The 12,212-nt window shown below is 37.9% G+C and overlaps 1 protein-coding gene across 1 annotated transcript in view; it reads right to left on the bottom strand.

Moving 5' to 3' along the window:
* The window catches only part of LOC121380819, a 96,778-nt gene that overhangs the window by 43,532 nt on the left and 41,034 nt on the right, over positions 1-12,212 (bottom strand). Inside the window, exon 2 of the mRNA XM_041509801.1 lies at positions 1-240. This exon is cut by the window's left edge and continues 78 nt beyond it. Coding sequence (XP_041365735.1) covers positions 1-177 — 177 coding nt within the window. The 5' untranslated portion in view covers positions 178-240. The remainder of the gene's footprint in view (positions 241-12,212) is intronic.

Below are 12,212 nucleotides of genomic sequence, written 5' to 3' on the forward strand. Positions count from 1 at the left end.
CGACGTCAACCGCTGGCGTCTCTGGGCCAGGAGTTGGGCTGATGAGATGTTGGTGGTTGATAACGCTGAGCCCTGGGGTGGGGCCATGCCAGGCGATGACACTGAGCCCTGGGGCGGGGCCATGCCAGGTGATAACAGGCCAGTCTGGTTCACATCCTGTGGTGCTGACTCTGGCATGATGTTGCTGCTCTTGCCTCATGGTCCTGTGACATCAAGCCTGCCACTTCAGATAAAACTCGCCTGCAAAGATAACAGTATCATTAGTTTTCAAATCAAAATACTAATACCAGAAACAGGGTTCCAGTTAGAAATATAGGCGTAGTGGGAATAACATGTGAAGACTTGTTGGTCAGGCTTTCTGACAGAGGGTAAAACGGGTATGGCGCCATACCCAATTTTTTGGCAGATTTTATTTTTAAGTTAACCTTTTGACAAAATTAATTATTCTTATGATTATTGTATGCTTTTCTTAACCCTAACCCTAAACTTAACCCCATTTTCTTTCTGGAGAGGCCCCATACCTCCCATTGACTGGTTACATTCAATTACATAGCACCATACTCAAAAATGTCTTTCTATCAGAAACACTGTTGGTGTGAAATTCATACCATGATTATGGTGGAGAGAGGCATTTGGCTCAGTTGGTAGAGTGCTTGCTTGAGGTGTTTGGGTCATAGGACCGAACCTCCTTGGCAGACTCATTGGGTTTACTCCATCCAGCCAAAGCCCCATGACTGGTAGACCAAAGGCAATGGTATGTGCTGTCCTGTCTGTGGGAAAGTGTATATGCACGATCCCTTGCTACAATGGAAAACTATAGCAGGTTTCCTCTAAAGATGTGTCAGAATTACCAAATGTTTCATAGCTCCTAGATTATGGTAGCCCCACTTCCATGGCTAGTGTTATTCAATGTTGGGCTAGTAAATACAGGACTCTTAGATTATGGTAGCCCCACTTCCATGGCTAGTGTTATTCAATGTTGGGCTAGTAAATACAGGGCTCCTAGATTATGGTAGCCCCACTTCCATTGCTAGTGTTATTCAATGTTGGGCTAGTAAATACAGGGCTCCTAGATTATGGTAGCCCCACTCCCAATGCTAGTGTTATTCAATGTTGGGCTAGTAAATACAGGACTCCTAGATTATGGTAGCCCCACTCCCAATGCTAGTGTTATTCAATGTTGGGCTAGTAAATACAGGGCTCCTAGATTATGGTAGCCCCACTCCCAATGCTAGTGTTATTCAATGTTGGGCTAGTAAATACAGGACTCCTAGATTATGGTAGCCCCACTTCCATTGCTAGTGTTATTCAATGTTGGGCTAGTAAATACAGGACTCCTAGATTATGGTAGCCCCACTTCCATTGCTAGTGTTATTCAATGTTGGGCTAGTAAATACAGGACTCCTAGATTATGGTAGCCCCACTTCCATTGCTAGTGTTAGTCAATGTTGGGCTAGTAAATACAGGACTCCTAGATTATGGTAGCCCCACTCCCATTGCTAGTGTTAGTCAATGTTGGGCTAGTAAATACAGGACTCCTAGATTATGGTAGCCCCACTCCCATTGCTAGTGTTAGTCAATAATCTAGAAAAGACAAACATTTTAAACCCCATGGATAGACAACATTCTTCACTATGGATATTGCTGTTTTATTTATATATACTAACCAACATTTTTAAATATTGCACATAAAACTAGAACATTTTTGCTATTTCCAAAACAGTTTTCCTTTTCTTTTTACATCAATAAAAAATTTAATTATTGACAAAAGCACTTAAAGGGACACGCCCTAGTTGTTAACCATTACGCCGTGGTTTTTCGCTATTAAACCCATTTTTTCACAAATAAAATTGCACTTTACTTACCGTTTATTATTTAGAATATACATTTCCATTCACCTGAAGTGTTTTTTGGTAATCCTGGTAATCCTGGTGTTTGTAATACCACAAAATGCATTTTTCGTATTTCATAAAATGCCACGGGCCTCTGAGAAAAAAACGTTGAGCAGAAAAGGTCTAATCTATTTTTAGAGGGGATATTCCCATTTCAATGTCACAGACGTTGGTATACCACGTGACCGTTATCATTTTGGTTCGGTTTGTTTTCTCGTGCACGGTTCGCACAATCAACATCCGATTTGTTGTCATTTGCTTCACAGATTTTTCTTCACAGTTCATGAACATTTTCAGTAACAATAAAGTTCAGACAAGTAAGTGTCTCAATACAAAACATTACAAACCCTTAAAACCAATAATTTTGCTAAGTCTTACGATATCTGGAGAGGGGATACAACCAGGACAGAGCAGTTGGAACATGTCCAGGAGAGGTGAAAGGAACGCACCCCAAGTCTGTGCGCACTCTGTGAAATTTGTCGTGACGTAGGCATTGCTGTGCTTCGAACGACATCTACCGGTGACATCAGAATACTAACTTTCAAAATTATTTCAAGCAATTGGGACATGGGGATTCCCATGGTATTTATAGATATAAAACCTGCTTTTTCACTCCATTTGATAAAAACGTGATATAAGTGTCTTACAGGTTTGTAGATTAACCAAATTATAATTTATTTTCACTGGATAGAACTAGGGCGTGCGGCTTTAAATTATTTCCTGGTACACCGTACATTACTAGGTAACTTACCCATTATCTCCTGAAGGCCATTGGCCTCAGTAACCTTCAGGACAAACTTAACAACATGCAGATGGCAAAAGTGGCTATTACTACTGATATATTAATAATACAACAGCTGGGAACATACATGTAACCTAAGTTGATTGGATAACAACATCTTTTCCTATTAACTTGGAAGGACGCAATAATGAGAGACATAAACATGATATGTCCTTTGGGAAATATCTTACACAGCTGCTTCCTGCGCAAGGTTTAATCATTTGCTGAACCAATGGTAACCGTAAGCTAAATGGTAACAGCTTTACTTTAATTAAAATTAAAATAACTAGGTATTGACTTCAAGTAATATTTTACAATATGGTGAAGTTTGTAAAATTGTACTACATGTCAGTGTCAATATGTGCATCTCAATAAGTGGGTTTTGTAATATCTGCATATCACCGTCAATAACTGCATGTCAATAAGTGGGTTTTGTAATATCTGCATATCACCGTCAATAACTGCATGTCAATAAGTGGGTTTTGTAATATCTGCATATCACCGTCAATAACTGCATGTAAATAAGTGGGTTTTGTAATATCTGCAGATCACCTTCAATAACTGCATGTAAATAAGTGGGTTTTGTAATATTTGCATATCACCGTCAATAACTGCATGTCAATAAGTGGGTTTTGTAATATCCTCATGTCAATAAGTGGGTTTTGTAATATCTGCATATCACCGTCAATAACTGCATGTCAATAAGTGGGTTTTGTAATATCCTCATGTCAATAAGTGGGTTTTGTAATATCTGCACATCACCGTCAATAACTGCATGTCAATAAGTGGGTTTTGTAATATCTGCATATCACTGTCAATAACTGCATGTTAATAAGTGGGTTTTGTAATATCTGCATATCACCGTCAATAACTGCATGTCAATAAGTGGGTTTTGTAATATCTGCATATCACCGTCAATAACTGCATGTAAATAAGTGGGTTTTGTAATATCTGCAGATCACCATCAATAACTGCATGTAAGTGGGTTTTGTAATATTTGCATATCACCGTCAATAACTGCATGTCAATAAGTGGGTTTTGTGATATCCTCATGTCAATAAGTGGGTTTTGTAATATCTGCATATCACCGTCAATAACTGCATGTCAATAAGTGGGTTTTGTAATATCCTCATGTCAATAAGTGGGTTTTGTAATATCTGCATATCACCGTCAATAACTGCATGTCAATAAGTGGGTTTTGTAATATCTGCATATCACTGTCAATAACTGCATGTTAATAAGTGGGTTTTGTAATATCTGCATATCACCGTCAATAACTGCATGTCAATAAGTGGGTTTTGTAATATCTGCATATCACCGTCAATAACTGCATGTCAATAAGTGGGTTTTGTAATATCTGCATATCACCGTCAATAACTGCATGTCAATAAGTGGGTTTTGTAATATCCTTATGTCAATAAGTAGGTTTTGTAAAATAGCCACACAATGAGTCTACAATAAGTGGTCTTTATAAACAGGGTGGCTTTATGTCGAGTTCAAATACACAAAATGGACAGTGTACAAGTACAGGTGGGGGCGGTACGTAGTCCAGTGATAAAGTGTCTGTCTGATGCGTGGTCAATCCCCATCGGTTGGCCCATTTGTCTATTTCTCGTTCCAGCCAGTGCACCATGACCCGTATATCAAAGGCTGTGGTATGTGCTGTCCTGTCTATGGGATGGTGCATATAAAAGATTCCTTGCTACCAGTGGAAAAAACTTTCTTGTGCCCATGACAGGCGTGCGCTACAACAGCTTGTTCTGAATGTGCACGTAAAACCCTATGACATGACATGACAATGGAAAAAAGTAACGGGTTTCCTCTCTAAGACTATGTCAAAAGGACTAAATGTTTGTCATCCAATAGCCGATGATTAGTAAATCAATGTGCTCTAGTGGTGTTATTAAACAAAACAAACTTTTTAAGTACAGGTGGTTGGTATATTGGGTGTTCTTTATAGCAGATGTTACTATCAATGGCACACGTAAATATTGACCTTTTAAGTGTTCTTGTCCAAAATCTCTAGGGCACGCTGCCAAATCCTTGTGAAATACTGTTTATCTTTGCTTATATAACATCTCTTATTTTTTCAACATTGAGTATCTGTTGAAAGGAGACAAACCTACATTTAATAACATGGTCTATATGTTAATTACAAAGGTTGTTAGGTGGTCTATTTTGACACATTGTCTAACATATTTTGAAGAAGAAACTCCCTGCTGTGACAAAAATTATTTTATAAAACATCAAAATTTGGTTCCAGTAAAAACTTGTAAACACAAATTTACTTAAAGGAAAGGCTACTTGGTGGCCAACATAATTATTATGTTGACAACTGGTCCCGTGTTTAAATAAAACTTTTAGGATCTAGACTTAAAGACTTTAATAACATCTTAATACTTTAATGTCATTAAAAGGCGAGACGTAATAATAATATGGTTATTCCAACACTTTGTCAAAAGAAACAGAAAGGAAACCCGCTGCCATTGCTGCAACAGCATTTTCATGATTACATCCCAATTTGGGTATTTACTTTGTTATATTACCGGTATTTGCACTAAACTGCTATCACAAGACGATCTGAATTTCTAGACATCAGCAAGCCCAGTCTTTTATATGCAATTTCCCATAGATAGGATAGCACATACCACACCCTTTGATATACCAGCTGTGCTCAAGATTTGGAATAATCGACAATCAATATAATATGTACATATAATTCTGCCCAACCCAAGGCCAGCAAAATGAAACTTACATGCTGCATCTTGAAGTGTTGGTCTGGATATAAGCATTTCTACCCACAGTATTTTCTCACAGGCTGAACCCATAGCCTGGGGTAGAGTTCAGTACCTGTTATCAGCAGCCAGTTAATAACACATAATAACTCCCTTGAAAAGAAGAAACACTACATAACACGACACATTCTGATCCCAGTACGGCCAGGGGCAATGTTATCCATGTCTTATTTCACAAGGTAATTGGCAAATGCCTGGGAAAAAACAGGGGGAAAAGGAAGTAGATCAGCTAAACGGTTGTGTTTGGTTCAATACGTGTGTATTCTATGTTTAACAAAATCGTCTTCATATCTTTATTAACTTTGTTTCTGACCATTGTTTAAATAAATAAAAAAACCAAAATCGTCTTCATATCTTTATTAACTTTGTTTCTGACCATTGTTTAAATAAATAAAAAAACCCACCTAAAACCACCACCTATATTGTGGACAAAGTGTACATGTACAGAAATACTTCATTTTTAGTCATGCAAATATCCAATTAAGGTTCAAGCATGCATACCCTGGCACACACCTCAGTAGTGTTAGCCATCTTCATAGCAGTCAGTGTATTGTGTTACAATGTATATCCACTGAGCTACATGTTGAAGTCAGTACTGTGACATGATTAGTCGTGGTCATCGTCATAGGGTTTGACACACACCTTAGTAGTGTTAGCCATCTTCATAGCAGTCAGTGTATTGTGTTACAATATATATCCACTGAGCTACATGTTGAAGTCAGTACTGTGACATGATTAGTCGTAGTCATCGTCATAGGGTTTGACACACACCTTAGTAGTGTTAGCCATCTTCATAGCAGTCAGTGTATTGTGTTACAATGTATATCCACTGACACACCTCAGTAGTGTTAGCCATCTTCATGTTGGAAGTCAGTACTGTGACATGATTAGTCGTAGTCATCGTCATAGGGTTTGACACACACCTTAGTAGTGTTAGCCATCTTCATAGCAGTCAGTGTATTGTGTTACAATGTATATCCACTGAGCTACATGTTGGAAGTCAGTACTGTGACATGATTAGTCGTGGTCATCGTCATAGGGTTTGACACACACTTCAGTAGTGTTAGCCATCTTCATAGCAGTCAGTGTATTATGTTAAATGTATATCCACTGAGCTACATGTTGAAGTCAGTACTGTGACATGATTAGTCGTGGTCATCGTCATAGTGTTTGGCACACACCTTAGTAGTGTTAGCCATCTTCATAGCAGTCAGTGTATTGTGTTACAATATATATCCACTGAGCTACATGTTGAAGTCAGTACTGTGACATGATTAGTCGTGGTCATCGTCATAGGGTTTGGCATGCACCATCAGAGCAAGCTGTTATAGCGCATGCTTGTCATGGGTGCAGGTATCGACCTCCACCAGCTGCTCCGTCCAGGATAGGAAGGTGTTTGGGGGTGGATGAAGAGGGGGTCACCGGCGCTGGCATGTGCAAGGGAACACAAGCAGTGCGACCAGAGTCAGTAGTGGGTGAGGTTTGGTTGTAGTGCTATTGAATTTGCAAACGTCCCGTATGATTAGGTCCCAAAAGAAAAGGTTGCATATTTTGTGAGGTAAATTTGACACATAATTTCTAAGAAATTAAAATAAAGCTACTAGTATTTGATTGATTTGACTTAGTCGAATGTTAGCTACTTGACATGATTAGTCTATGACATGATCTAATGATGAAGAATAGTCTACTGCTACATTATACAGACAGGTTCATAGGAACGATATTTAGAGTGGAGGGCACAATCTCAAGTAGATGGAGGCATAGTCTGTAGTGGGGGGGGGGGGGGGGGGGAGGGGGAGGGCAGAGGCCAAAAGCCACATTTTAAAAATCTTAATTTATATGGAGTAGAACAAAAAACATACATACAGTTTCTACGGGCTTGTGATATATACATGTATTGATGGAGATTAGCTATTAATTTATTTATCATCAGCTATTGGATGTCAAACATTTGGTACTTCTCACATATAGTTTTAGAGAGGAAACCCATTATATTTCATCATTAGCAAGGGATCTGTTATATGCACCATCCCACAGACAGGATAGCATATGCCACGGCCTTTGATATACCAGTCGTGGTGTACTGACTGGAACGAGAAATAGCCCAATGGGCCGACTTACAATCTACTACATCTAAAGCAAATGTCCCAAATGCACAAACAGCTCCTTTGAAAGCTGACAAACTTTAAAACAATTACTGATAATAATAACAAACCAAGTACTTATATTTATACTTGTTACTTAAAAAGGTGTATAACACTTGTGTCAGATAATACTGTTTTCACACTGATTCAGGTCAGACATCTCAGTTCTGACAATGATTACCCGATTACACACATTTATCAACGTGTAGCAGCATGAATGCTTAATAATACTAGTTACAAAAACAAACATGGATATAAGCATGGATATAAGCATGAAAATAAGTTGAAATGAAATGTAAAGTCTGCAATACATATTTAAAACAAAGTCCCCGAGACTTCAAACGATATCCTAAAAAGTATCTGCGACTTCGTAGTTGTATCATAGGCTTTATACAACCTGCATGCAACAGTTAAAGCTGCTGTAGTGACCACCTTTAGTGACCACCTTTAATAACAGCCACCTGTCTTAAGAGGACAACATACTATTCTCCCAATTACCCCCCAATTTTCTTATGTATGTTTTTCCATGTATGTATTGTGTGAATCTGTGTTCGTGTTGATCATTTCCACATATACCCATCCGCAAAGTTTGTTTTGTTTAACGACACCACTAGAGCACATTGATTTATTAATCAGTGGCTATTGGATATCAAACAGTCAATAATTGCAACATATAGTCTTAGAGAGGAAACCCGCTACATTTTTTCATTAGTAGCAAGGAATCTTTCATATGCACCATCTCACGGCCAACCGCAAAGGCACACTGACAAAAATTCATTTCAGGACACAGTAAAAACATGGGTCAGTTTAGGCTTCTCGCCCATACTGATGATGATGCTTTCTTACATATGACATCGTTTCTTGTGGAATTCCATGCTTCCGTGATCAGTGTATCTATGAAAAATTGCTCAAAAAGCGATTCTAAATTCTTGCAGATACATTATTTCGATAATTCATGGATTTTTACATATTCACGGAAAACGTACAGGAAAAATGTACATGTATATGTAAATGTAGCTTTAAATACAAAGTAACACTGCTTGCCCTTGAATACCACCAAATCAAAGAAAGAAAGGTTTTATTTAATGACACACTCAACACATTTTATTTACGGATATATGGCGTCAGACATATGGTTAAGGACCACACAGATATTGAGAGAGGAAACCCGCTGTCTCCACTTCACAGACTACTGTTTTCGATTAGCAGCAAGGGATCTTTTATATGCACCATCCCACAGACAGGGTAGTACATACCACATCCTTTGATATACCAGTCGTGGTGCACTGGCTGGAACGAGAAATAGCCCAATGGGCCCACCGACGGGGATCGATCCCACACTGACCGTGTATCGAGCGAGCACTGTACCACTGGGCTATATCCCACCCCCCACCAAAATCAAATGCAATAAATGACAATATAGTAAAATATGTGGTTAAAACTCCTATGAAGACATCATCTTAATGAACATAGTAATAAATATTCCAATACCTCAGATACTGTATATCCATCTACTACCTGTAGCCTGCACAAACAGAAGCTAAATTAATAATACTTACAGATATTAAAATAAATTATCCAACGTAATATATAATTGCATGTATTATCCAATGTAATATATATTTGCATGTATTATCCAAACTTGAAATTATTCCACTGATCTGAATTTGAAACAAGCTGCAGAACTGGTTTGCTAATTCTCATAATGCTGATCATGGTACAACACACAGCAACATCTCCATAGAATAACACAATCTCCAGGTCTGCAAGTTTTAGAAACACACAGATCTTGCACTAAAATGCCTACTGGAACACCACACACACTGGGATGTGGAGCAGGTATCTCCGACTATTCAGTCACTGTTCAGATAGTCCTCGGATAACAAGAAATCTGCACTTGGCTTTACAAGCAATCAATTCTTAAACCAAGGACAAGTGCCGAGCAGAATGAATTATTTAGTCACTCTTTGCCCAGTTCTATTAACGACTAAAACAAATCTCTTATGCTGTCTGGCTGCGTCATTTTCTTGCTGGCTGATAATATTATGTGTACATATAATTTCGAATAAAATACACTACTTCTTGTTTTTTGTCAAAGATTAAAGATAACAGGAAATATTTTTTTTAGATATATCCTGGACACACCAATTCACAAAGCTCTCTTAAGTGCTCTTAAGCAACATTACATCATCCTTGTAAGTCACTTTCCATTGTCCTGCAAAATTGCAAGTGTGACCGTTTAGTGAATTAGGCCTTTAATCAAGATACACGAGGGATTTCTTACTAAGAAAGCATCACACACAAAAACTGTGACCATAGTATAGCTATCACTCAGGTTGAGTATCTGTAAACTGTTATTAACCTTGGCTGTTCTAAACATGTGACATCATTATTTGGCAAAGGTGCAACATGAAGCCAGACACATTTGTGCTTTATTTCCAATGCTAGAGTCATCCAGGGACACTTATTTAATGTTTCATAAGGAGAGGACATACGAACATGTACATATATTATGTACATGTAGTGGAGAATATACAAAGAAGTGTAGATTCATGAACAATTCACGAGCCCAGTATAAAAAAAGAAATACTGGCTAAAATTTTAATTAATGGCTAGGAATATTTACAAATCAATTAACCCAAAACGTCAACATTCTTTTGGACCTAACCTGAATGATTCAGCAAATAAATTGTCATCAGTGCTGAACATGTAATCCATTATTTCTGTATTCAACAATCATCATTGACATCCATCTGAACACATTACTGTCATTAATATCAGGTTTATAAGGCTTAAATTACATGTTTATTCAATGATGCAGATTGTGGCCCTTGTGTTCTACATGTTTGCAATATACAAGTCCTGTCAGCTGTGGGTTCAACTCCCTGACCTGAATGCACAAAAAGTTCAAATTGCATTGTTTCTCAGAGCTCTGTAGATTCTTTAAAAACTGATCTACAGTTAGAACAATGTGTGACACCACAGGTATGGATTAAAAACAAAAGAAACCTGTGGGGCACCTGTAGAAAGTTCAGCTTGAGATGATAATGTCAGGAAACAACTGTCCAGAGTCTAAAATAACACACTGGGGGGGGGGGGGGGGGGGGGGGAAGAGATACAGTACAAAATAAAGGATCTTCTCCAAATAAATAAAATTAGCACTTCTAAACCCCCAAAAATCAGGCATTCAGCCTGAAAATTATTTGAGGGTACGCACTAGCAACAAAACAGATAATAACTGCACCTACCAGGTGGTTATGGCTTTGAAATCGTTTGGAATTGGACACTACATTTCATGTACTTTGACAAATGTTAAACAGCAGTTCTCTTACTTATAATCTTTCTAAAAATTATAAAAATATATCCGTTAATTATTAATTTCCAAGACTTTAGGGTACATAATTTTACCCTTCGTACCTTCTGGCCGAAATCCTGAAAAGGGCATTTTTTCACATCTTTGTGCCACCCCTCGACCCATCCCCACCCTACCCCCCAATTTTTTTATTATCACTGCAAAAATGATAAGCAAGCTAAATTATATTTATATACTTGTACTTAAAAAACAAAGTTCAAGTGCACCATATAAAATTGTCAGAAATCAACCAAAATTTGCAAATAGCTGAAATTTGTAACTTGTGTGAACACACTACAATTGTGCAAATTGTCTCATGTCTAAGAATGATCAACAAATAATTTCTTAAAACGATTTCATTTTCTCTTCAACTGTGCAACGCATATATATGAAGTGTTTTCATGAGTATATATACTTTGTATTCAATGTGTGAATATTCATGTACATGTACATTAAAACTCATATCATATCCAGGGAATTCAGCTGTGGTACCCGCAACAATACAATACATGTACATCCAACTTGCACGGAGCATGTTGTTTTGTGGTTTTGGTTTTTAACAATGCACTCAACACATTTTATTTTACGGTTATATGGCATCAGACATATGGTTAAGGACCACACAGATATTGTGAGAGGAAACCCACTGTCACCACTTCATGGGCTACTCTTTTTGATTAGCAGCAAGGGATCTTTTATATGCACCATCCCACAGACAGGGTAGTACACACCACTGCCTTTGATATGCCAGTCGTGGTGCACTGGCTGGAACGACAAATAGCCCAATGGGCCCACCGATGGAGAACGATGCCAGACAGACCGTGCATCAAGCAAGTGCTCTACCACTGGGCTACGTCTCGTCCTGCAGGGAGCATGTTGTTCAGTATCACATTCCAATTCACTAAGCAAGTTTCAGAGATCGCTACACAATTTTAAAGCATTAAACAGTAGTTGCTAATCAATTTTTAATTGACTAGAAATGTTGCTAATCAAGATTTTAAAAACAAAATGTTCCCTGTCAAACACTATACATGTATATTGCTGTAAATAAAAAATGTGTTGAGTGCATTATTGAATAAAACTTTTTTCTTCTTTTTTCAGCTGTGGTGACATCTTTGGAAGAACAATATAACATTGCAAAAAGGTTTTTTTATACTACAATATATGTAGTAGTGTTTGTAGAAAGTCTCCTACTGACAGTAGCTAGTGGGAATTTCCTTATTAGCTCAGCTAGTAGAGCGTTGCACT

Source organism: Gigantopelta aegis, chromosome 9, assembly GCF_016097555.1.
Source record: "Gigantopelta aegis isolate Gae_Host chromosome 9, Gae_host_genome, whole genome shotgun sequence".
NCBI lineage: Eukaryota > Metazoa > Mollusca > Gastropoda > Neomphalida > Peltospiridae > Gigantopelta > Gigantopelta aegis.